The 26975-nt window shown below is 52.0% G+C and overlaps 1 protein-coding gene and 1 long non-coding RNA gene across 2 annotated transcripts in view; one reads left to right on the top strand and one right to left on the bottom strand.

Moving 5' to 3' along the window:
* Galnt9 (polypeptide N-acetylgalactosaminyltransferase 9) overlaps positions 1–26603 on the top strand; it is a 70283-nt gene extending 43680 nt beyond the window's left edge. Inside the window, exons 5-11 of the mRNA XM_021644956.2 lie at positions 1773–1970; positions 8117–8234; positions 19420–19605; positions 21298–21435; positions 23846–23941; positions 24983–25150; positions 26287–26603. Of these exons, the coding sequence (XP_021500631.1) occupies positions 1773–1970; positions 8117–8234; positions 19420–19605; positions 21298–21435; positions 23846–23941; positions 24983–25150; positions 26287–26433 (1051 nt within the window). The 3' untranslated portion in view covers positions 26434–26603. The remainder of the gene's footprint in view (positions 1–1772; positions 1971–8116; positions 8235–19419; positions 19606–21297; positions 21436–23845; positions 23942–24982; positions 25151–26286) is intronic.
* LOC132653720 (uncharacterized) lies at positions 1356–4841 on the bottom strand. The gene is made up of 2 exons (XR_009591540.1): positions 4589–4841; positions 1356–2045 (listed from the first exon to the last, which is right to left on the bottom strand). It is a non-coding gene; the product is annotated as an uncharacterized LOC132653720 (long non-coding RNA).
* Positions 26604–26975: the final 372 nt, after the last annotated feature.

The raw sequence follows: 26975 nt of genomic DNA, 5'->3' as shown, positions 1-26975 counted from the left end.
AGATCCTCTCAGGGTCCACAGTGAAGGGCCTACCTGGGCCCAGGTCACCAGGTCACATGGGGTCAACGTGGGGGTTGGAGGGCTACAAAGGGGCTCAGTGCACAAATCTGTGGACCGTCCCCTCGTGTGTACTCCCAGTTGTACGGCATTTCCTGGTTCACCCCGGTTTGGCCTGTCAGACGGGTGTGGCTCTGACGAAGCTTCTCTTCTGCAGCTACGGTGACACCCGAGCTATCTCAGCTTCCCTTGAACGATGACTTTGGTGGTTGTTCTCAACAGGTGTCTGACAGAGCTGGCTTCCTTCTGCTCTTCACACCCCTCTCCTCCTAGGCCTCCTCTGCCGCTCTGCGACATGGCTCTTCTCTCTCCGTTATTCTGTGGCCTCCTCAAATCCTGTACCAATTACGCGTCATCGTCTGTCCTCCCACAGTCTCCTCACGCTGTGGTGTGGGTTGCGCGCTTCGCGTCAACTGACACAGTCTCCCATCCGCTCCCCGAGGGAGAGTAGGCGCGTGGGAGAGCTGAATTTATCAGCCAGAATGCAATTTTTAAAACCTGTGTAACTAACTCTCGTTTTCATAATTGGAAATCCCCATTATCTGCGAATAGCACCCTCCTAGCATGGCCTTTATTGCAGATCCTACAGGTTGGCAGAAATGGCATTTGCAGTGTCTCTGGTGTGCTTTGTTCATTTATTCATGAATTCATTCATTCATCAATGAGGAGGCAGGTCAATAGAGGCTCACCTAGAGGGACAAGGCTGCTCCTGGCAGTGGGAGGGGATGGCCCCTCCCGTATCGCCCTGAGTCTTGACCCTTCCTTCGCTGCAGCAAACAGACCTTTAGCCCTCAATCTCAGATCTTAGGCGAACCCCGGTTTGGATGTAGCCATCCACCTTGTCCATGTGGTAGACAATATGTCCCCAAAGGCCAGGGTTGTCCCTGTCACCTCCAAGATACTGCACAGGCATCAGCTCGGCTGATGTCATGGAGAGAATGCCTGGTGTTCTGGCCCTTCACCTCTGCCTTCAGAGCCTCTCCTGCCCATCTCTCCTACGGCCTCCTGACACAGCCCACCCCCAGGCTTACTGGACATGTGCCAGCAGCTGGCAAAGCTGCTCTGTCAGTGTAGACCATCCATCCCCATGCCCTAGCATCCTCCTGGTCAGAGCACTCCACACTGGGGATCACCTAGAGCAGCGGAGCTCACCCCACTCACTGCTTCCTGTTTCCCACAGTGCCTTCCACCTCCCACACAGCCTCTACTCAAGCCTCGTCATCCTTGTTCCCCCAACCACGGCCTGTTGTGTAGGCTGTGCGTTGCATACAGTTTGTGTAAGCACCAGGAGGCGTGGGTAGTTTTTTCTTTTTAATCTTATGAATGCAATCTGTTACAATTAGTGTGGCCCACAATAGGTCTTTGGTTAGCGCTTGCAAATGGATGTACCTATCACAGGGACAGGAATAGACGGGAGAGTAGGAGTAGGCTAAGAAGTCTCCCTGTGCATCGCCAGGGCCCTAGGTGACCCAGGAAGAAACTTCACATGTCCCTGTGCAGAGCACTGACCAGTCAAGAAGGCTCAGGCTTTGGTCAGGGCAGCGTTGTGGATTAGCCATTCCCAATCTGCCATGGCTGGGTGCCGTGCTCATCAGATGGGGGGCAAACCAAGCTAGATACCAGGCCCAGCTGAAGGATCATGGCCAGCAGAGCTCCTTCTGTGGGTTGCTGGGGGTTCTGGGGAGACTCTCGCTCACGACCAGTGCCTTTCCCAGGGCCGAGCCCGCCCTTGCGCGGATCCAGGAGGACCGCCGGCGCATCATCCTGCCAGCCATTGACAACATCAAGTACAGCACATTCGAGGTACAGCAGTATGCCAGCGCTGCCCACGGCTACAACTGGGGCCTGTGGTGCATGTACATCATTCCTCCGCAGGACTGGCTGGACCGAGGCGACGAGGCAGCGCCCATCAGGTGAGCCAGGATCACTAGCGGTGGGGAGGTGCTGCCACAGGAGGATCGGTTCCTTGAAGAAGCCCCAGCCTCCCCCTAGATTAAAAAAAAAAAAAAAAAAAAGTGCGTCTCACAGGGTTAGGGACCGCCAAGACTGCAGAGTGGCCATGGCTGGGGAACCTGGACAGGGCTGGCAGGCTAATGACTGGGTCAGAGTAGGTTGTGGTCTGGTTGTGTGAGCTTGGAAGAAGGAGAAAGGAAGAGAGGGAGAGAGAGATTAAAAGAGACAGAGCTAGGCTGAGTGAGCGACAGACACTGAGACAGACAGAAAAACAATACAAACTGAGAGATAGTGACAGGAGACAGAAAAGACTGAGAGACAAGACTAAGGTCAGAGTTATATAAACAAAGGCAGAAACACACAGAGAGAGGCAGAGATAGAGCTAGAGAATGGTAGAGAGCAGAGGAGGCAGCCGTGGAGAAGCTGAGTCTAGGCAGAGAGGGCAGCCCATGGCTGTGGATTGTGTTCGGTAAAGAGAGTGCTCTGATCTCACACTGCCCTGTGGAACATTTTCTTTTAGTTTGAATTGGTTCCTCAGACTTGAGGAGAGGAAGTTTGAGGTTTAAAAAATACATGATGCCAGCATTTCGTGAGATCTGGGAGCCCCATCCATCCAAAAGAATTATGGGTTCTGCCCAGCAGGGGCCGTGGGAACTCGTTTGTGGAAGACCCTGCCAATACCTGTCATCCTGCTGGATTTTGATGGCATTGGCAGTCAGTCAATTTTCTTTCACCTGCCTGTGTCGTCGCTCCCATCAGGACAGTTTCTGTAGTTTTCAGGCTCTTCCTCAGAACTCCCACCTCCCACCGCCCCACTGGATGAGCCCCTGGGACCGTGTGCCTTCACGGTCTGGTAGCTTGCTCTGCTTTCTCCTGGGGAACCACATGGGTTCCAGAGCTGTCTTTGGAATGGATGAACATCCCCAGGTGCTGCTGGGCCCATGGTGCTGTTGCCACCTTGCCCTATCTGCCCACAGCGCTGTGGGTCTTGGTGGGACCATCATCCTTGCCTCCTGGTGGAAATGGTGCTTTGGGGCTGGAATGCTGCCGTACCTGGGCCAGTTTCTCCTCTAGGAGGATCTCCTGAGGCCTTCCAGGCTGGCGCACAGCTTAACCCTGCAGACTGAAGAACTAGTTCCTCGAAGTACCTTGCTCATTACCTCTCCACTGGCAAAGAGCTATTGGCTGTAAATCCAGAGCTCAGCTGAAATTATTTGGCCCAGAAGAGGGGGGGAAAAAGCTTCTCATCTCAGAGGAAATGGTTTCACAGTGTTAATACTAGGAAGCTCAAAAGTTGGCAAAGTGCCATCTCCCAACGCTCCTAACTCTGCATGATTGTTTTCTTGGAGATGGACCGGGAATCTTGGAGTTGCCTGGGCTGCAGTGATTTGCTAGGCAGGACGCTAGGCTCTGGGCTTTCCAGCAAAGGCAGAGCACAGAGCTCCCTGAAGCACAGTGCCTACAGATGTGTCCCAAGGGACTCATTGAAGCAGAGAGTGACAGTCTGAAAGTTATTCTTCTTCATTTGAGATTCATTTCATGATCCCAATTAGTAGCAAGATAAATGCTTTATGTGTGACATTTTAGAAATCAGAGGAAGGCAGAGGCCCAACGGGAAGCATCTCCTACAGTTTGTGGCAGGCTCTGGATACCCAAGGGAACAAGTGCGGAACAAGCCTGCTGGCCTGATTGAGTCTTGCGGGATGGTGGCTCCCAAATCACCCCGGAGCTGTTAACCATGCTGCCAAAACCCAGCTAACCTAGCAGGTATGGCACTGAAGAAGATGTGGGACAGTGACACCCCGCTGGAAAGACGTGGGACAGAGATACGACTGTGTACCCATGAGGGTGCCTAAAGGGTGTAACACACAGAAGCTCATGCCCAGCTGGTAGAAGCCATTTTGAAGATCTGGCAGTGTCTTGTAAATTCACAAGAATTTCCCGTATCATCTAGATACTCTATCCCTGGCAGGTTTTTAAAAATGAATGAAAACACAGTCCATCAAAAGGCTTATAGACAAGTGCTTATAATGGCAGTTTTTAAAAAGACTCACTGTCAAAATAAGCTGAAAGTTTTGACCAGGTGAGTCCTGTCAGACATAGCCTGCCTTGCTCTGGAAAATCGGGAGTCACAGAGGAGAGGGTCCTTACAGTCTTCACCTCCCTCACAATTTTGCCCTTTGGAGGTGGTTTGATGGTGTACATCTCTGTCCTAATGTTACTGTCTCTTCTGCCTGAGAGTCCAAGGGAGAACCCAGTCAGGCACCATCTCTCTAAACTCTGGAGTACTAGGAGCTACGGCAGTGGGGAATTCATCATTTCCTGCCTCCCTCCCTCTGACGCATAAGGAGAATCCACTCAGACACTGCCTCCCTCACTCTGGAATATGAGGAAATGTGGGGGAGAATCCTGTCAGAAGTTTCCTCCCTCGCAGTGTTGGAGCAGGAGCAACAGGAGGAAGAACCCTGATGCTTATCGCCTCCCTCACTCTATAATACCTGGAGCAACAGGGATGAAGCCTGCTCTCTTTGGAGGATCAGAAATCAAAGGCAGTACTTACTGATCAGACAGTACTTACCCTGTGTTGTCAGGAGCCATGGCTTCTGTCAAGTGTGGCTTCTCTCACAGCTGAGGATCTGGGCTGGTTATTGCTCCTGAGCAAGATCACTTCCTCTCACATGAGAAGATCTGTGTTGATTTCTCAAAAGTGTGACAGCAAAAGAATGTCATCTGCCTGTGGGTGTAGACATGCCTTATATTCTATTAATTAAGCCAGCTGGGCCAATAAATGGCCTCGCCAAAGGGACCACCCTTCCGGAAGGCAGATTGACCTAACACCATGCTAAAGGGATGGGAGGACTAATTAGCCCTTTAATAAGATAATGCACCTCCCCTTCCTGGAAAGCCTGTCCCTGATGCAGTCATAACAGAACTAACGTGAGCTCCTATTAGGTCTGCCCACCTCTCTGAGTAGGGACTCAGGAAGGCGTAACTTTTTCTTTTCTGTCTCTCTCTTTCTAAGCCTAGCTGTGCTTTCCCTCTCTTTGTGCTTTCAGCTCTTCCTCTGAAGCCCTTCCCACCATGTAGCTGCTTTCTCTTCCATGCTGGCTTAACTCAAATGGCAAAGGGCATGGTTTTCCCCTCCCCGTCCTCCTTTGCCTCCTCCTCCTGATCCTTTCGAAGCAGGGTCTCACCATGACACTCTGGCTGGCCTAGATCTTGACAGGATGGCCTTGTACTCACAGAGATCCAGTTTCTGCTTCCCCTGTGCTGGGATTAAGGGTGTTTGTCTGCCCTAAAGTTTATCTGGTAAAACTCTAATAAAATTCTCTTCAAGCTTAAAAAAAATGCTGACCAGGCCCTAAGGAGAAAGCACCTCCCAGACAGTCAGACACCAGCATGCCTGTCCTCTAAGGTCTGCCATGAAGATCCAGAGGTTGTTTAAAAGGCTGTTCTGGGGGTGAGAAATACCAGAACTTGCCCATTTTGAACACCGGTTCTGAACTGACTCCTCATGGCCTCCACTACTCAGAGCTATGGCTTCTGCAAGTCAGGTGTCCATGGAACACTGCTCCTGGCCCACCGTCATGCCATGACCGCAGTGGGTCCCCAGAATCACCCCTGCAGTCTTCAGATACGTAACTGGAGCAGAATATTGGAGTCAGGTTTCACACAAATAATAGAACTACCATAAGTGAATGAGAGAGAGAGAGACATGGGGGAGAGAGGTGTGGAAAGGTGGGGGGAGCCTGTGAACCAGGGCTCAAATGCACCCACCGAAAGCCAGTTTCTCCCTGGCCATTCCTTGATGGCCCGATATACTCCTGTAACGGCCAAATAATATTCTGTGCTGTGCATAAACCATTGTTGGTTTATTTAATCAGCCACAGAGGCCATTTGGGCTGATCCACTTTTTAGTCTGAGGACAGAAACATCTGGGACCTAGTGGATGCTAACGGCCCAGAAGATGAGGTTAGAGGCAAGAGATCTGGTATTGGGACAAACAGATCCCATGGCCAGGACCCTTGGGGACCTGCTGCTGTGTCTCACTGTCCTCTGGATGCTGCAGAAGTAGGGGGCCATCCCCACAGCGGCCAGGGCGCATCCCCTAACCAGAGAAGACATCATCTGAGACATCGCTCGGTTCTGCTCTTCTGTAATCGCAGCAAGAATTTCTCATGCAAATCAAGTCAGTGCATCGACTCAAGCACTGTGGCCTCATGAGTTTATTTTGGAGCAGAGCAATAATAAAAAGTCATTACTGGCTAGAATAGCCTTGGTGGGGAATTTGGCCCCTCTTAGAAATCATCCCGGGGTTGTCATTGTTGCTAAGAAGATGAGAGACATACCTGTTATACATTGGGATCAGACCTTAACCAGTCGAGTACCTGCTATTAAAATTCAAAAATGCCATTGAAATCTTGTTACGGTTAGCTTTGTGAACTGAAAAAAATAAATGTATCTTTATTGTCCTTTATAAAAGGACAACTGCTTTTTAATTCTGCTGTGATCTCAGATGAATATTTACTGCTGCCTTTCAGTCAGTGAGAGCAGAATGTTTCTATTAAATTCGGTGCAGACCAATGTCTTTTCATTCCTTTTATTGGAAAGATTCAGGTCTGAGGAAGGCTGGGGAGGAGAAGGCATGAGCAGCCTTCACTGGCTTCAGCATCAGGTGCCACGAAGACCATGGCAAGTCTCTCAGAGTGCGCTGGCCTGGGGGAGACGAAGCCCTGGGCACTGACAGACGCCTTTGTTCTGAGGCCAAATCTGCCACGCAGAGCTTAGGAGGTCAAAGTATGTTAAGTGGCCCACAGTCCACAAGTAACTTCTGGTCTGCATTTGGGCGCTGCTTTTTCTTCATCTTTTCAGTCTTTTTTAATCCTGCCTGACAGGCTTAGCACACTCCGCCCTGAGCCCACCCATCCACACATGCAAAGTGTCATCATGATGGTGGCCACTCACAGCCAGGTCCTTTAGTGATCTTTGACTCTCCATGCTGCCGCTTCCCAGGGTTATGCACATTGATGGATTACTTTATTTTGCTTTGCTTTGCTTTACTTTGTTTAGAGACGAGTTTTCTCTGTGCAGCCCTGGCTGGCCTGGGACTCACTCTGTAGACCAAGCTGCTGCCCTTGAACCAGAAATCCACCTGCCTCTGCCTCCCAAGTGCTGCTAGGATTAAAGACATGAGCCACTGCCACTTGGCTGACACTGATGGATTTTTGGTACCTAGATAATTAGCATATCCATTCATGATTTCAACAAAATGCTGAAAGGCTTTTTGCTGCCATTTTTAAGTGTGTGTGGGTTTAAATTGAAATATTACACGGCAATTGGCAGTCTGTTGACTACAGCTGCAGAGCTGTGTGCTCTGCAACTTCAGAGCTTGTCACTCAGACAACCTTTACTAGATGCTAGTAAAGGTTCAAGGAGCCAAGTAGAGTGCAACTTACACACTGAGCTGTGTAGCCCTGAATTCACGCACACCGACAAGACAAGACCCTGAAGGCGGAGGCTAGGGAGTGACATGCGGAAAACATGTCCAAGACACTGTTATCTGTTGGAGTCATACAACCAAAGCCAAGCTTAGACTCTGGTCTGTACTGTTTGATATAATTACGCTACGCAACATATCTGGTATAAGGTTTATTTGGGGAAGAGGAGAGAGGACTTAGGGCCTGGAGAAGGGTAGAGGCAAACATTGGACACATCGACAGGTAGACAGACAAGGGCAGAGCCATGAGGGCAGAGAAGGACAGACAGAGAAAAGGCAGAGAGAACAGAGAGACTGAGAGTGCTGGGGTCCTTTTCTGGCCCTCGCACATCTGGCGGCACCTGGTGATGACATAAGGCGTTGCTGGGCGCCTGGGGGCAGGCCCACAGAATCGCCTGCACAATACTGTTCTGCCAGGGCCTGAGGCACATAAGGACAGGTCCAAGGCAGCTGGAGAAATGGCTTCTCACTATACCAGAACACACTGACGTTGGCGGGAACGAGAAGCGCGGAAATGCTGAGGGGGCGGAGAGGTTGTGGTCTCGTAGGCAGGCAGGACTCCGGGCCACACCCTGGTGACACCCTCACTTGGTATCTCTCCTTCCCCAGGACACCCGCCATGATTGGCTGCTCATTTGTGGTGGACCGGGAGTACTTCAGGGACATTGGCCTGCTGGACCCAGGCATGGAGGTGTACGGCGCAGAGAACATTGAGCTGGGGATGCGGGTGAGTAGGCGGAGGGCTGGCATGATTTGGGAAGCCAAGACTGTGCCCAGGGGTGGGCCCGAGGCCTCGAGCTGCATGGAAGACTATGTAAGCCAAGACAGAGGCCCCGTGGGAGTCCTCGCCAGCGCTTTCAAAGTGAAGCTCTGCCTGTGAGCCAATCAAAGCAGATGGCGCCCGTATGTCTGTTAGTGCTCCAAACTGTCATTTCCTGTGCTAGGCACATTGGTTGGTGGGATTGCCTGGGAAAAAACTCATTCTAGAGCAGTGGGCCCAGGTGGACACAGTGGGGAAAATTAGTCCTCCAGCTATACAGCTCGACACACCTACCAGCTTGGTTACAGGGGAAGGTAGCGCATCCACAGAAGGCACAGGTTGTCTCTATGAGGGGAGCATCAGAACAGCCTGTGGTGGCGGTGACAGGCAGAGCTGAGCACAGGGGCCTCCCAGAGGGTGGACCTTGACCTCAAGCAGAGAGGTTGTGGAATGGAGATTAAGCAGCCGTGAGCTGTTATGCAACCCCTGTAGTCAATGTGGGTACAACCCGTGTCCCAAGCCTCTGCCTCTGTGTCCCTAGGGCACTGGGCCTCTTGGAACCATCAGTAACAGATGTGCTGTACACCTCATAGCTAAGTTTTATGGCTACAGAAGGAACAGGAGCTGACGGCCTGTCTTTCCACATCCTGGCTTCTAGGGAAGGCGATGACCGAGAAAAGAAAGTGCGACCCTTAGAAGGAAAGACGGAATAGGACATGAAGCAGGGAGGAGGCAGGGTGGGCGCCCTGATCATGAGGAAGATGTTAGGGAAACACTCTAGTGAGCCACAGGAGCCTGGACAACAAGGCAGGATGTGGCAGGCAAGGACTGACCAACTCAAGACTCTGAGGCAGTGCGGCTGTACCTCAGAGATGGGGGAGGAGGGGCTGTGTCCAGGGCTTGGAGCACCAGACTCCTAGGCTGCTGATGCCTTTTCCCAGGATGCCTCTGACTTGTAGCATGGGAGAGGGAGTACAAGACGTAGCTGAGAAGAATTGAGAAAGAGGTAGAGAAGGGGAGTAGGCTGGCTCCTCAGACTCTGAGCTACCCTGAAAGAGGACAGCCATGTTTGCTGGTGGGCAGTGGACAGAGTGGTGGAAAACCGCTTCCCTGCCATATTGGTCTTGAGCATGTGGAAGGATAGAGGTGTCTCGGGGTGGTCGTGCTGACTGAGTGTATCCCACAGATGTTGACATACTTTTTAAAAACTCTTTTGTTTACATTTCTTATATCTCTTTCTCCCTACTCCACCCCAATCCCTTCCAACACAAGGTAGGAGAGAGAAAGGGCTAGTGGGAGAGGGTGCACAGTTCTCTCAGCTGCTTCCTGCTGGTTAGGCTCGTCGGGTTCCTTGGAGCCAGTCCAATCCTCAGTCCAGAAGATCTCCAACTTTTTGCCTCACTGCAACAACAGCAACAGGAGCCGGGGGGGGGGGGGGGAGTAGCAGCCTTGTTCTTTCTCGAGCTCCTTAACACTCTCTGGGCCCTGGCATTTATTCTGTCTACAGAGTCCTCAGATTCAAACTATCTGCAGCTGGCAAAGAGCTCCTCTCAGAGCCCGCATGAGTTAAATAGTCTGCTGCTGTGGACCATCCGAATCAGTCCCACATCCCACACCTGGGACCAAAACGAAAACCATGTTTATATCCACAACACACAGGCCCTTTAAGTCCCTCCAACTACAGCATCCATGCAGTCTTGTCACTCTGAGAGAGACCTCACGAAGCCTTCCCCACGCCTCAGTTGCTCCATCTGGGTTGTGAGTATTTGTGAAGAAAACAGTTGTCCAACGCCTTGTTTTATTCTAAAAAAAAAAAAAAAAAATCAGGTTGGAATTGGAAGCCGGCAAGTCAGCGCTCTGCTCACACTAGGGACAGGGGCTGCGTGTGGCAGGCCTGTGCTAGGCTCTGGCCTCCTGGGGGACAACAGGCAGACTGAGAGGAAAGCTTGAGATCAATTTAGAGTTTCGTGGGAAAACCCAAGGACAGGTAAGCTGTGACGGTCACAGCTGTTGGAAGGAGGGGAGTAGAGAAGATAAGCAGGCACAGAGGTCAGCCGCTTGGTGGCAGGCAGCCAGACTGTGGGGAGGGAAACTCTAGGGAGAGGGGGGAAGTCCTAAGCTTGCACAGTCAGGCTCTGACCAGCATCCCAGATAAAAAAGGAGAAGAGAGCAGATTGTTAATCTTTCTGGGTCAGAATGCACAAAGGCGGGCAGACCCAGCAGAACCCACGGCTCACAGGCACTGCACTGAGGAGCTGAAATTCCGGGAAGGAATGTTGTAGAAATAATTGTCCTTTTCATTGAGCAATCTCTCTGCACACCTAGAGATGAAGGAGAGGCTTTTTACCAAAGCGCACAGCCTACTAGGGCTGATGGCCAAATATGAGTTGGCCGCTAATAGATTTTTCTAAGTTGGCAAAATCTAAGTAAAACTTAGGCTCGTGCAATTTTACAGTCATCCTTAAATCTCTTTTAGGTCCGGGTCCCAGGTTACACTTGGAGCAATGTAAACAGACAGGAGACTGCAAGCCTGGCCGCTTGGGCAGATGGGGGATTCTCCATAACAAGATATTGCTGGAATGATTTAAGTAAACCAGCATTGTTCTTGTCAACTAGCTGTTATCTGGGTTCATCCTGTCCATCTGGCAGAACTATGCTTTTCTCCAGAAGAGAACTGGGGGCTTAATGGCAGGCCAGGAATTAACATTGGCTGTGGCCCTGCACTGCCCCCTTGAGCATGTCAGAGGCACGTTCTTTGGGGACGAGCCTAACAGCTGCTCAGTCCTGGTAAACAAACATCCTAGCATTGTAAATTTGCTTCTCTCTAACAGGCCTGGCTAGCAAACTACTCATCTTTGGAGTATTTGGGGGCAGCACCCCTTAACTAAAAGTCTGCTTTGTGTGATTTTCTATCTCCAAGGCAAATCTATTAACAAATCCTTTATAAGAGCAGCTCTGTTGCTTTGAGTTTTTTCTGTATCAGGAAAAGTACATACTCTTAAGGTAAACCCACCTTTCTAGGGTAGTTCTGACCTGCCCCACTGTTAACTCTTAAGGGAGGAGATAAGACCATGGCTCCAGCCAGAGGTAAATTCTGCTCTTCACAGAGACCTGCACACGGAATTCAAGAGGGTGCAATCACAGGCCCGCATGCTCTATGACTGCGTGTCGCTCAGACCGCTCATGTGTAAAGCGCACAAGTGAGCCGAGCGAGTGTATTCTATTTTTATTCCTGACTGCGTTTCGAGGGGCATGCATGGAAATGGACAGTTTTAGCAAGATAAAATAAATCAGAGGAGGGAGGGAGGGAGGTGGGACAGGGTGACATACTTACAAAACCCAGCAGAGCTGGGCAATAGGGAGACCGGCTCTCCTCTGAACCGGCTGCTCTGCTTTCCTGCCCTACCCTAAGGCTTGGAAGGCTGAGCCCAGGTGCTCTGTTTCCATTGTTAAAGATTGGAGTCTGAATTCCAAAGGGCCCTGCAGGGAGGAACTCTACATCATCCAGGGACCAAGAGCACTGGGAGGGGGCCCCAACCCCGGAGCCTGCTGCACAGGGCAGAGTGTGTGGGAGCCCAGCAACAGGCCTGGCCTATGGAGAGGAAACAAGGTGACCTGCCCTCCCTCCAAGGCACCCAGTTTGATTCCATCTGACACCCGTGTGGCTCCAGGTCCCTTTAACTGTGGGGGCAGCCCCCTGCTAAGCCAGGGCGTCCTGGGATTTGGGCAGCTCTGGCATCACCCTCTCTCATAGTACCTGGATGATCTGGAAGCAAACACGGAAAGTCAGGACAGACCCAAAGTGGAGACGGCAGAAGACTGGGGGATGACGGTGGGCGCAAGCCATCACTGCTGGCTGGCCCTTCATAGCGTGCCTGTGCCTTACACTGGAAGGGGGCGGACGGCACAGGGATGATTGAGAGGGTAGGGCAGCAGCCAGGAACTGCCTGTGGGGCGAGGTCTTCTGGATCCCTTTCATTCTTTAAGCAGATGGATGGAGAGTAGCTTTTTCAGGAGAGAAAGCTGCTGCTGGGGACTTGAAAATAAAAGACAAAGGAAGTCAGAAGTGAGCAGAGAGCTGAGCAGGTATGGGGCTCACCTCCATGATGACTCGGGAGAGCGGGCCCGTTGTCATCTTCAGGGAGACCAGTGACCACGCCCAAGCCTTGGGGTCTTGGTGGACTGGCATGCTGTGTCCTGGGACTCTGTACTGGCCTCCTGTCTTAGTCACTCTTGCTGTGACCAAATTCCCCCCCCCCAAAAAAAGAAAACAACTTCTGGAAAGAGAGAGAGAGAGAGAGAGAGAGAGAGAGAGAAGTTATTTTGGCTTGTAGCTTGAAAGTGCAGCCTGCTACCGCAGGCTGAAGTCAGAGCAGCAGGAGTATGAGGCAGCTGATCTCACTGTGTCCAGGAAGCAGAGAGATGGACACTATCTCTCAGCTGCTTTCTCTTCTATTCAGCCTGGTCCCCCAACCCGTGGGATGGAGCTGTCCACACTTGAAGGGGGAGATCTTCCTTCCTCAGAGAACCGAGTCTAGAAACTCCCTCACAGACAGGCCAGAGGTGTTTTCATGGTGATGTTAAGTCCTACCAAGTCGGCAGTCACAAGTCTAAAGGTCCCAGCACTCACCCCGCTGGATGATTGATGCCTCTTCCTGTCCAGGGCCCATGCCTCCACATGTCCCCATGTGAGAACTTGGCTGTGGCTGTGGTGTCTCCAAGGACCCGCTGTCCTGTCACGGCTCACTTATTCATGGGCTGAGATCCATGCTGGGGAGTAATGTAACACCCCATCATCGCAATGCTTGTCTAGCCTTAACGTGGACCTCCTCTTGAGAGGCAGCGGGGGACATGTGTGTGAGTGCTCACACGGGGGCAGCGTTCACGGTGTTACCAACAGCTGATGGCTCCTTCTGCTCTACCCGGATAGGAAACCTGAGTAGCAGGGAGATGCTCTCTCAGGGCTTAGCAGTCCCAGGCCTTGTATCACCCAAGGCCTGGGGACTGGACTGGCAGACCCAGAGGCTCACGGCTCCAGGCCTTCAGAAGGCAGAACCGCACTGCTCTCGACACTCCAGCTGGAGGCATATTGCCCTGGGCCTTAACTCTACCAGCAGCCCAGGCACTTGGCAGCTTCTGTCCTCCTCGGCTTCCGGCCGCAGACAGATAGCTCAGAGCAGCTGGTGATACAGCTCTGAAGCAAGCTGTGAGTGCTGGGTCCTTTGGCCTAGAGTGACAAGAGTCACAGTTCTCAGGCTTTGGATGTCAGGATCTTTAGCCCTTAAAGCTTTGCAGCTCTCTGCAGTTCTTCCAGTGACCAGAGCCTTCCTTGTCTAGGCTCTCTTCCTTCTTCCTCTTCCCAGTCTCGACTCTCCACCTGCTCTCGCTTGGTCTCGACCTGTGCTCCTCTGTGTTGTTTCTGCTCCTTGTCCCTTCACCCTTGACCCTCCGTGGAGCTCTCGCTGCCTCTTGTCACTGCTCCTGCAGGAGTCTCAGCGGCCCCTGCTGCCCCACCACCAGTTCAGCCTGTGGCTGTCACGTCTGGCCACAACACGGAAGGGAGTCTCCCAGAGACTCACAAACAGCTGAACAGTTTGCTTACATAGCCAGCAAGTGGGTGTGGCCAGGGTGTCTGCACCAATTACTGCAATCCTTTGTACAAATTGAGGGACTGTGCCTACCCAGTCGTGGCATAGGTCCTCTGGCACCAATCAGCTGTCCACTGTGCAAACGGATAATGATGCTTGCTCCAATCACTGTCCTGTTTGTACAGCGCTCTTAACCACTGAGCTATCTTTTCAGCCCCAAGAACACACTTTCTGAAAGTGGCTTTACAGAATAAGAACAGGGTCTCAGCTGGGCAGTGGTGCACACCTTTAATCTCACCACTCAGGAGGCAGAGGCAGGTGGATCTCTGTGAATTAGAGGCCAGCCTGGTGTACATAGTGAGTTCCAGGACAGCCAGGGCTACCCACATAGAAACACTGTCTCGAAAAACAAAAACCAAAAAGACAGCATCTCACAGTCTCTTCCTTATCCTTCCTTCTAAAAATCAGTTCCGAGGCTAAGGCAAGTTCCTGCAAGGCGTCCTGGTCCAGCAGTGATTCTCAGAACAGCACGGAGCACAGGGGCTGCTCCTCAGGCCGGAGGCAGTTTACAGCGCAGAGGCAAGCGCTTGAGTTTCTGCTCTGCAGCTGGCTTTCCAGACCAGACTTCGTTAGATTTTATCCTGACCTTTATTAAACTTAATGGACGTGACAGAATCATTTCCCCCTAATTGGCTCCAGGACTTTCCTCATTAGGGGACGTGCAGCTGGCATTTCTACAATCACAGGAATGAAAATTGACCTCGAGACCACAGAGTCCCTCTAATTGGGTTGAGTCGATTAGAAAGGCCACTTGTGCCATCGTCTTAATCACAGGTCAGAGACGGTGAGAACAGGGAATGGGTGGCAGAGCCTGGGCCTGTGGCTGCAGGCACATATCCTGAACAGGTATACACACCCGCTCTCTAAACTGCACACCACAGAAGTCCGTGCACTGCTTTTTCTCTACCGGGGACACTTTACCCTGCAGGCCTCACAGCTTGATTGGTCCCCACTGTTCCTTCATGTCCTCTTGGAAATCCCTCAGCCCCTCCATGCTTCTGTTTAGCCAAAGCACACGCAGTCTGCATGGGAAGAGTTCTGTCTGTTGGCTAAGGGAGCCCCTCAAGGGCGTACACTTCCCTGGCATGATTCTCTGCTAGGTCATGCCACCTGCAACTCCCCGAACATACCACAAGAGTCTGTAGGTAGCTCCCTTCTCCTCACCCTTTCCAGCCAGTGCTGCCACTGGCTTTAGACCGATCCTGAATTCGTTCCTGAGCTACACAATCACTGACTGTGTGCACCATGGACCAAGGACTTTTAGACTTGGGAGATGCAAATGTTTGCACTGAGCTATATCTCCAGGCCTTATGAGAGCAAAGAGAGCGGACAGGAGACAGGAAGCTAAAACTGAGCAGTTAATTTGATGAGCACTAACAAGGTGTGAGCCTGAGGCAGGGAGCAGGCCGTTCCCAGGACATTTGAGGCCCAAGAGGGCATCTGATCTGAGCCCGAGGTGAGGGGGGCTGAGCCAGCACCTTAAAGTTGTGTGTCAGATCTGAGCTTATCACCACACTGGTGCTATCTATTTTGGGGTGCCTCCGCTGCCCCCTGCAAGTGGGTGGCCTAGAAGCAGTCTGCTTCCAACAGCTCTGACATTACCTGCTTTAGGCTGCCAAGAGCTTTAGGGGCACTGGCTACATGGCCACTCTACCATGCAAGCAGCAGGGCTAGCCTGGGCACGTCTGACAAAGCACACTGTGTGTGCCATGCAGCTGCCGTCCTCACTGAGAATGCCCGTGTGGGGCAGAGCAGAGGGGTCCCTTGCCTTCTGGGTGTTGGACAAAAGTGGCCATCCAATGAGCCGCCTCACCGGTCAGCTAGCGGGGTCTTAACAAAGCCCCAGCTGTGGTGAATAGGCATTGCCCAGGACGGGGGGGGGCAAGGGGGGAGGAGAGGACGAGGGTTAGCTGCTGCCTCGGGTGTCACAAGCACCGTGTCTTCAAAGCTCGCCGAGACTGACGTTCCAGGTGGACTCTGGTTGTGTGTCTGTTGCACTCCATCTGTCTCAGCCTGTCTCCCCATCAGAGGAGCACGTGAGAGCTAACTCCTGGATCGGTTTAAGGACCGAATGTTGTGGTGCTCACGGAGGCCGTGACAGAGGTTTGCCCACCCTCTTCAGCACCGTTTTACTTCCCTTTGTGAGATCGGCTCAACTAGAACCGGAATGGCCCACAGTTTGTCAGAGGCGCGCCCCTGCTCAGAGCCTGTTTGTGAACATGCGTGTGTTACTTATGCCTGTGCCTTTAGGTGTGGGCCTGCAGATGTCCCTGAGGTGACCCATTGGCACAGCACGTCTGCTCCAGACATGTATCCATAGTTCCTTGTCCCCTTCTACATCCTCAGACTAGTGGTACCTGCCTGACAGGTACTTGTGGCCTCTCTGTGTCACCAGCCCAGAAGTGGTGGCTTGGTCTGACTACTCTCACAGCCCAGTCAACCCCTCGTAATATGTCTCTGGAAATGGAGTTACCCAGTAAGATGTGACTAGCATTTTTATAGCTTTTGATACAAATGCTACACCCTTTTTTGCCCTCAAAAGGATATATGTATATGTGTGTGTTATATTTCAATGTGGGTATATGTATGTGTGTATATATGAGTACATATATATGGATGTGGTGTATGTGTGTGCATGTGAGGACATGTGCTACATGATCTCTGTGTGCGCATATATATGTGTGTGCACGCATGTGGTATATGTTTGTGTATTATACATCTCTATGTACATGGGAGTGTAGTGTGTACATCTGTGGAATGAGTAGTGCGTGTGTATGTCTGTGTGTTGTATGTATACATTTTGATACGTCTGGGCATTCATGTGATGTATGTATGTATGTGTGTGTGCATGTGTATGGTGTACAATGTGGTCTTTGAGCATATTTGTATAGGTGTGGTATGTGTGTATGTGTATACATATTTATGTGTGTATGGTATGTGTGTACGTGTATGGTATGTATGTGTTGTGGGCTTTCGGTATGCGTGTGGAATGTGTTGTGTGTACAGGTATGATCTATGCATGGGAATGTGTACCTGGGTGTGGTGTATGCGGATTATTTTCTTGGCAGTGATGCCTGAGGAAGGCCACTGTCTAGGCCCTGTGACAGGTGGGGGCTGATCAGCTGTCCTTTTCATGTTCTGCAAAGGAGACAGACACTGAGGACGTGGCTTTGTGGTTGTGAATAAGCGTGAAGCCGTGTGTGCATGTGTTCACCATATGTCTTTCCCTCCCCTGGCTGTGCTGCTTGCCTGCCCCTCCTTCTGGCCCTCAGGGAGATCAGCTCCCTGTGTGGCGGGGAAGCCCCTTCCTGTTGCATCTGGCTTCCATTCTGGGCGCTGGGCCTCTCCTGGTGTTCTCTGGAGGGACAGCTTAAAGCCAACAGCCCTTTAAATACCTTCCTGTTGGCAGCACACAATCCCTGCTCTACGAGCTTGATCGGCGCCCAGGGCTCGTACAGGCCTGAGGTCCTTGTTGCTGCTACACTGTTTTAAAGTAGAGTCCCCTATCCTTTGCCCCAAGAACACTGTTGTACCTTCTGTGTGTGTATACATGTGTGTGTGTGTATACATGTGTGTGTGTGGTGTGTGCGTGTGTGTTGATGTATGAGTAGTATGTACATATATCTACATATACGTATGTATATATGTTTGTGTATATATATGTGCATATGTGTTTTGTGTATATAGGTATGTTGTGTCTGTTTTCAGCTGTCTACTTTTAGCCATTACCTTATTGTTTTATAAAACACTTTTTGTCTAGTGACTGATTATGTCCTCATTATCTGTCTAGGATTTTCTTGGCCATCCTCTTGTTTTCATTCCTGTGTTATGGTTTGAAAATGAAATGCCCCCTCCCCCAGGCTTGTATATTGAAGGCGTGGTCCCCAGCTAGTGGTACAATTTTAGGAGGTGATGAAAACTTTAAGGAGGTGGGACCATGCTGGAGGAAGTAGATCACAGGAGGGGGCGCATCACGCCCAAGGCCCTTTCTGTGTCTCCCTGTCCGTGAGGCAAACAGCCTTGCTCCTGCCATGCTGCTCAGCTTCACCTCATGCCCACAGCAGCAGAGTCAAATGACTACAGTACAACCTCTGAGGCCATGAGTGACAATTACACCTTCTCCTCCCTGAACTTGTTTCTCTCAGGCATTGTTACTTGTGAAATTGCCTGTGAAACTTGTCAACACTTAAAAAATCCCATTGCCTCTGCTGTGGTTGAGTTCAACGTGATGTGTTTGTGTGGGCCACAGGACACTATTTTGATGGAAGGAGGGACTGGCACAGGACAAAAAGGGGATGGGCCAGAGTTTCCTAGAGAAGCAAACCGGCAAGACATAGGTGGACCTTGGAACCAGCTCACAATTATAGGTGCTGAGAAGTCTCAAGGTCTGTGTCGGCTCCAGGAGCTCAGGGAGATAAGGATGTAAGTCCCAGTTCAAGATGTTGACTTGATGCATCTAGCCCCAGGGTCAGGCTGAGCGCAAACTCCTCTCCCTCTCTCCATCTTCTCTGGCCTACTTGTCACGCAGGTGTGTGGCAGCTCTTACCCAACACACTCCAGATAACACTTGTTCAACCATCTCATTCCTTGGCAGAGAGAAGGCAACATAAATGAGCCACTTGCTGGCCCAGCTCAAGACAATCATGGAGGTTAGCTGTGGAGAGCTAAGTATAATTGAAATGAGTGGAGCGAGCCCGAGCTTGGGACCCAGAGTGCGAAATCCTTTCCTACCGCAGAGCTGCACGCGGTGAAGGGCTTCAGTGTGTACTCGCCGAGAAAGCAAGCTACTCTACTTTCTGTTGGATACATGTGTTTGCTTAGGGTACCAGAAGCTGTGCGTGATAGTTATCTTCAGTTCATTGTCTCTGGAGCACCCAACAGCAGCAGCTTACTCAAGGAAACATCTAATCGGATGCAAGGTTTTATACAGTCTCAGTCCATCATGGTGGGAAGGCATGGGACAGAAGTAGGTGTGTCTTTGGTGGCAGGAACGTGAGGTGGGCATTCACATCATGGTTGACTAGCGCGCAACAGGAAGCAGGCTTCACCCCTACGGATTCAATCCCTGCAGCCTGGTCCCCTCTCTTAGTATTTTCACAAGTTGTCAAAACAGCAAGACATACTGGTAAGAAATTGTCTAAAAATGAGCCAGGGTGGCTGGGGGTCCCAATTCAGTTGTTTTCAGGCAACTGGTCCCTTTTTTAACCAACTCAAATCAGCTTTAGGTTGGCTCTGGCAAACTGGGCTGGGAGTCCCTACCCAGAGCACTGAGTGGGGTGGACAGATACAAATGCGTGTCATACAACATGGAAGAGAAATCAGGCATGACAGGCAATCCCAAGGCGGGGGGGGGGGAGGCAGCCTGATGCCCAAGTCCTGGTGGATACACCTTCCTCTAACACATGCAAAATGTCAAAGTGTCCAGGCCCCTGGGTTAGCCAACATACGATGGGCATGTCAGGTGGGCCCTACGCCTCTAACCAGGTCCAACCCTCTCACCCCAGGTGTGGCAGTGTGGCGGCAGCATGGAGGTACTCCCCTGCTCCCGTGTGGCCCATATCGAGCGTACCAAGAAGCCATACAACAACGACATTGACTACTATGCCAAGCGAAATGCACTGAGAGCTGCGGAGGTGTGGATGGATGATTTCAAGTCCCACGTGTACATGGCGTGGAACATCCCCATGACAGTAAGGCGGGTGCTGGGTGGGGTGGGCAGATAAGAGGAAGCACATGGACCCTGGGAAGGGAACTGAAGTGAGGGACTCCAGAATACTGTGCCACATCCAGGCAGCCTTCCCCGCCCGGCGGCTCATATAGGAAAGGGCTTCTCACTGTGGCCTACCTTCTCTGTAGGTAACTGTTTGGGCTACAAGTAGCCACCAAAGGTTGTAAGTACAGGTCAGCCACTCCCTAAGCCTCACCCCAGTGTCCCATGCCAATCCAGCTGGTCCAGCCTCTCCCTTCTCTCCTTGCACCATAGTCAGAACCAGGCCTTGTATCCTGATTTGGTGTAAATGTGTACTTTTTCCTGTTTGGATATTTTTTATTAAAGGGGTCTTACTCTGCTGCCCAGTTGGCCTTGACTCAATAGTCTGCTTCTCCCCGCTTGTGCTGGGGTCACAGATGTGCCTCGCCACGTCTGGCCTGCTTAATCTTGTTAAATGCCTCTCTTCACCCTCCTAAGTCGGCTCACCTTTACTGAGGCAGCACTCCTGGCATTGGATAACCCGTGGAGCATCTGCGCTGCACCACACCCCGTCCCTTGCAACCCTGCCGGGATGCACAGGACTGACCACCCTAAGGTCTGCTTCTGGGCTTCCCTCCAGCCTCAAAGATCGGGATCCCCGTAGAATGGACAGTCTTAACCGTAGAGGCAAAGCCTAAGGATCCTGTTGTCTATAACAAAGCTGATTTGGAAAATACACATCTATATCTCTGTTAACATTGGAAGAGAACATGGGACATCAACAGTCAATCATGGGAGCCACACATGAGGTGCCCTAGCCCCTGATCCACTTAGTCAAGCTGGAGGGAAGTCATGTCCCTCTCGTGATTTGCCTTTTTATGGCCTGTGATCCCAAGGTCACTTGGGAGTGCCCCAACTCACTTAATCCTCAAAACAAGGCAATCCAAGTGTCTAGTCTTGCAAGTCAGGCAACAGGCACAGTGAGGATAAGAGACTATTCCAAGGCCACAATACAAAAAGTGACAGGACTCAAAGTAGGTAGCCTAGGCCTAAGCCTGCTCTACCCTGACCTGAGGGGAGATGGAGCCTCAGAGAGCCCTGGATGGGGCAGGAGTTCTTAAGCTACCTCATCTTGATAGCTCAGGGCCCACAAAGAGTACTGGGCCCCACAGAAACTCAGCGAAAAGACCATCAACTCAGACTCAGACAGCTGCTGTGTAGGCATAGCTATGGAGGAAAGGCATGGATTCACAGCACCCACGGTCCCCTCCTAGCCTTCCCAGGACTGACATGTAAGAGCCTATGAGTGGAGCTACCCTGTTCCCCAAGCTTCTGTGTCTGGGGCTCAGTCATGGTGACAACCCCCCCTCCGGAGTCAAACTGTGTCCAGCTGATACTTTGTGGTCCCACCATGAATGTCACTGAAGCACAGGCAAAGCCAACACAGACCAGGCAGGAAGGACAGAGCCCAGGTCTCTTCCCCAAAGCGGGGCAGGTATGAATAGGCCAAATCGGTACCCATAGCCAGAATCCTCTGTGAGCTCCAGGTCAGGAGGCCAAGATGAGGCTGTGCAACCCAAGGCTACAACTGGGGCCACTCTTAAGGGTGGGGAGCCCTGACACGGGAAAGACCGAACCACAGGGTGAAATGGACCCGCAGCACTTACGCTCTCCCACATGCTCGTGCCCGCAGAACCCAGGAGTGGACTTCGGGGATGTGTCTGAGAGGTTGGCCCTGCGCCAGAGGTTGAAATGCCGCAGCTTTAAATGGTACCTGGAGAACGTGTACCCTGAGATGAGGATCTACAACAACACCCTCACGTACGGAGAGGTACCGCCTCTGCACACGGGCCCTGCTGGGGTGCTGGGCTTTCTGCCCGCTACCCGAGACCTACGCCCCAAGATCCCATGCTCCAGCGCCCTGTGCCCTGACACCATAGTCGCACCTGCATGAACGCGTATATTCTTGAGCACATTCCCGGACCCTGAGACCCCAAATAGCGTGGGTATGCTCGTGCTGATGAGACGCACCACTGCTGAGTCCACACAGAAACCTAACCACACATTTGCATGCAGAAATATACCCTGGATAAATGGGCCAGTGAGACGGCTCGGCAGGCGAAGGTGCTTCCTGCCCGGCCTGAGGACTGTGTTTAGACCCCGGGACCTACAAGGTAGAAGCAGAGAACCAACTCCCTCAAGTTGCCCTCTGACCTCCACATGCACACCATAACAAGCATGCATCCACACACAAAATGAATACTAATTAATTAATTAATTGAGTTGTTTTTTTTTTTCTTTGAGTCTCTCTTTGTAGCCTTGGCTGTCCTAGAACTTTCAATGTAGACCATGTTGGGATCAAGCTCACAGGGATCCACTTGCTGGGATTAAAAGTGTACACTTCAGTGCTGGCAAAATAAATAAAAAAGTTTAAAGGAATATTCCCAAATAGATAGGTCTATGTATACATAATGACATGGATAAACATTCACGCGTGCTTATACGTGTGTATATAGACATGCAATCGCACACGTGCTGACAAATGCATGAGATAAAATGCATGCCTATCACACACACTCACACATCCATACACATATCAAGATGCGTGTGTGCACAAATGCATTATTACATGTGAACACGCATTCATATGTGTATGAATGCATGAACTTATATACATGTGTGCGTGTATGTATATGTATATATGTGTGTGTATATGTATATATATGTACATATGGTGTTCATCACATGCATACCTGTGCATGAGGCCATACAAACACATGCTGAAGCATGTACTCCTATGGGTAAGGTGCACACACGGGTGCATAACTGTTCCTGTTCATGTACATAGAGCTCCCCAAACACTCACTTTCATCCATGTATAAAAGCCTCCATCAAACATGGGGTGCACACGTAGTGACACTCACACCAAATTATGCATGCATTATGAGCACACACAGAAGCATGCATGCTGGAGAGCTGGCACATCAGCTGTAGTGTCACCCCGAGCTCCCAAGTGCACAGCTGTGCACAGAGCCTTCTCTAAAGCCAGGGAGGAGGCGCTGCTTTCCTACCTCGGCCTGGATCTAAGGTCTCTCACTACAGAACTGGCAGGGAGAAGGGACGGCATCCCCACAGACAGCAAAACCTCCTGCTCCCAGCTTCTCAGCTGCAGGAGTGCAGCCCAGTGTCCCCACAGGCAGGTGGCATACATCTGGCCCCGAGACAGCACTTGGGGACAGGGTTGGTGGGCCTGGTGGTCAGTCCTTGCAGAACCATTACCCTTTGGTGTTACCCCTTAGCCAGATCCAGCCTATGGGCACAAAGCTTTCCCCGGAAGTGCAAGTGGAGAGAGAAGCAACTGTTTCCCTACTCTCCTGTGCTGTCCTTCCCATTTCTGTCCACTGTGGGATCCATACCCAACTCTGGATGCTGCGACCTGAGAACTTTTCCTGCTCTAGGGTCAGGCCCACGGGTCCCTTCAGGGAGCTGTGCTCTGTGACTGACATGTTGCAAACTGCACAGCCCGGAACTCAATGGGGTGAAACAGAGTACAGCTCTCCTGGGACAGAGTCCAAGGTCACCACTGTTCTGCTTGGCATGGGCTACAGTGTGGGTGCCGCCATGCGTGCTAGAGATCATGTGGCCGTTGGTTGGGTCGTGTCACTCTGCCACCAGCTGGGAGCTGGAGTGAGCGTTCCAAGTGTGTCCTCTGCGGAAACCCGCAACTATCTCCTGAGCTCAGGGCTGCACACAGTCCCTTTTGCTGCAGTCCTTAGCCAAAGTGTCTTGGCAAAATAGCCTCTGCATCCACTCAGGAGGAGATGCTAGGGCAGGGGTGTCACTGAGTTAGGGACCCAAGCCATTCTATAACAAATCCAGCCTCACCTACTGGGGCCAGCTAACTCTCCATACACTCACAGAGCACAGTGAGAAGCACAGTCGTCTCTCCCCAGGCTGCTGAGGGAGCCAGGGCTGCCTCACCTGGCCTTCTTTTCTACCTCCTCCCCATGTACCCACACTGCACCACATTCCTGCCCTACCCCAGGCAGATGCCAAGCCCCGGGGCTTTTATCCCAAGGGAAGGATTCTGGATATGAATTTCATCCCTGTGTCATCACAGGCAGCCCACAGCCAGCTACCAAGTGGTCACCTCTTCCCGTTAGTGGGAGACAGGGCGAGAGAGCTCCTGAAAGCCTTCCCTCCTCAGTGACTTGCAGTTTCTCTGCTGCTTCTGGGTATAGGTGAGAAACAGCAAAGCCAGTGGCTACTGCCTGGACCAGGGGGCAGAAGACGATGACCGAGCCATCCTCTATCCCTGCCACGGCATGTCCTCACAGGTAGGCAGCGCCTAGGCCTCATAGTGAAGGGAGGGTGGGCATGGAATGGGTCACAAAGAGTTCCTGTGCTTTTGGAGCCAAGCTCAAAAGAGGCTGGAGCAGCCTGGGACTCTGAAGGCAGCAGGTGCCGTAAGTTAAGATGGTGAGTCATGAACAGCCCTGTGCCTCAGTTTCCCCATCAGTTAAATGGGACAGAGGCAGCACGAGCTTTCTCTGGTGGTCTTGTGGATTAACTGGACGTCATGATGAGGTACTGCCTGGTCTAGACACGGTGGAGGGAAAAAGTTGTTTTCCATTCCGTTCTCATTAGGTCAGCCAAGAGGCTTCCAGACTCGACTCAGTGCCTCGTGCTGCTCAGGGCTGGGGTCGTTCACCTCAAGGTGGCTGGTCCGTCCCATTCTGCTGCTGTTGACAATGGCATCTCCCCAGCAGGAGCTGAGCTCAGTAGGCCTGTCTTCTCTGAACCTGAGCCTCATTCATGAACATCCATGGGGGTAGACCCTGGATCTCTGTGAGCCCCTGGTTTTGCTGTGTCCCCCATGGATAGAGACAGCCATTGTCTGCTATAGATGGCCAGTACCTGCTGGGTGCTTTTTAAATCTCGGGCTGCAAGATGCCTGCTTTGAGACAATGGCCCCTGTGAGTGGGAGATTGCTTTCCTCCATGCCACCCACTGTAGTGGCCTTGTTAAGCTGTCTGGACTGGCTCCTCCCACTGGGTTTTCAGCACAGTGGTCTCCCTTTGAAGGCAGAGGGTGCTAAGAGTGGAGTTGTAGAATGCTGTCCCTCCAGTCTCTTGTCAAAACCTGGGTGTCAGCCCCTGGCTGGCACCATTTTCTCAGGTCCAAGATGAGCAAGCCTGTGCTGGTGGAACGTGAGCCCCTGAAAAGATGACTCGTGAAGTGACCAGGGTGGACATGGCCACGTCAACACCATGTTCTCTGCTAGAGAGAGCGTTGATGAAGGCCTGGCCATGGATACACAGGATGAGGAACCTTGGGCCTGAACCTTGGTTCCACTCACAGCTCCGCTGTCTCCCCAGCTGGTGCGTTACAATGCTGATGGCCTCCTGCAGCTGGGACCCCTGGGCTCTACAGCCTTTCTGCCAGACTCCAAGTGCCTGGTAGATGATGGCCGGGGACGCATGCCCACCCTGAAGAAGTGTGAGGATGTAGCCAGGCCTACGCAGAGGCTATGGGACTTCACCCAGGTCAGTGTGTGTGTGTGTGTGTGGGGGGGTGCTAACAGCTCTGAGAAGTCAGACTTCGTGGCTTCGGGCAAATACCAAGAAAAACAGCTGAAGGGAGAGATGTATTTGAGCTCATGGTTCTTGAGGGTTCACCATAGCAGCAGAGCAGGGCAGCTCACATCACGGGCAGAGGGAGAAAAGGAGACTATGCCAGCTGGCTTCCTCCTTGCCATCTGCTATTTCATCTGGACCCCAGCCCACAGGGTGTATGAGGACAGCACTTGTCTGGTTAACCTTTGCAAACAACCCACCCCACCCCAGACACACCAGAGGTGTGTTTACTGCCCTAGGCACTTCTCAATCAGGTTGATAGCCAAGGTCTCATGCCCATGGTACAGAAAGTTTATAAAACTGGCTCAGAGTCACACAGGAAGAGAGAGGCACAGCCTTGCCTGCCCCAGCACCTTGACTCGGGCAGAGAGAGAAGGTGGGTTTAAGAAACCCACTCAAGGCTCTGATGCGTTTGAATCTGACCATTGCCCCACCACCCCTCACCTCAAGCCCTAGTCCTCTGGGTCTCTGGGCCCTGATGCAGGTCCAGTCCACTCACCATCCCTTCCTGTACACCCTGACCCCTCAGCACCAGCCTCTATGGGTCACACATCCTCTGATCTTCTCCTGGCCCCTAGCCTCTAAAGATCCCACACAGAGGCTCCCTTGGGAGTTCTCTGCTGCCCTGAGCAATTTGTAGGAGCAGAGAGGCGGGGTTGGCTACTCTGGTGTAGAGTTGTTTGCTAAGCCACCGAGGACCTAAGGTTCCCAGGAGGCTGGCTGGGTGGACAGTGAGGGCCAGCTTGGAAAACCTGCTGAAGATGGCTTCAAAATTACCAGACTTAAGCCAGGGAGGCACAAAGATACCAAGTAATTAAATGGACCCAAGGGCACCTGGGAAAAGAACAGCCTTACAGTCCCTAGATGTGTTCTTAGAAGCTCTTTGAACGCCAGAGAACTGAAGAGAATAGCTAGCACCTGGCTGAAGCCGGGAAGGAGAGCTGCATCTTCATGGTGGTAGTGTAGGAAGCAGGGTGGGACCAGGATCACCCCTCATCAGGAACACATCCTGAACTCCCAAACTGACTGTTTCTCCTGTCCTACAGAGTGGCCCCATCGTGAGCCGAGACACAGGTCGGTGTCTGGAGGTAGAGATGTCTAAAGACGCCAACTTTGGGCTTCGGTTAGTGGTACAGCGCTGCTCGGGGCAGAAGTGGATGATCCGGAACTGGATCAAACATACCAGGCACTGACCTCTGCCCCCACCCCACCACCACACACTCCGGCCCTTGGATGCTTGACGGCTGCAAGAGTCAGGTCCTGGACTGGAGCCAGGATGGGAACTTCTCTCCCACTCCCACAGACCCAAAGCAATGTGGGCCCTGCACACCTCAGGGCTGGGCCCTGTCACCTGGGACAGCAGAGGCCTGGGAACAGCAGCTCCAGCCTGCATTAGGAACCAAACTTTTCTGGAACAAGCAGCTCTGCCTGGGGGAGGACATCTGAGGACAACGCACACCCATGCCAAATCACGTGCCTTTTCTACAGTGTTTCCCAACCGGCTGCAAAGGAGAGCAGCCGCGCATGTGCTAAGTCCCTGTACATAACCTACATGGAAACCAACTCAGCTATCCAGTGCTGAGGGCGGGTGCGCCCTCATGCCAAGCACCCTTTCCTCCTGGCAATTTCAGGCCTCTCAGCCTAGCTGCCCCCTCACACACCCACTCAGCCTCACCATAATCTAAGGCGAACTTAGAGGGTGGCCCTTGTGCTCTGGTAACAAGGAGTGGGAAGG

This window comes from Meriones unguiculatus, chromosome 4, assembly GCF_030254825.1.
Source record: "Meriones unguiculatus strain TT.TT164.6M chromosome 4, Bangor_MerUng_6.1, whole genome shotgun sequence".
Lineage (NCBI taxonomy): Eukaryota > Metazoa > Chordata > Mammalia > Rodentia > Muridae > Meriones > Meriones unguiculatus.
The sequence above is the reverse complement of the archived record's forward strand: the minus strand, read 5'-3'. Positions and strand labels throughout refer to the sequence as shown.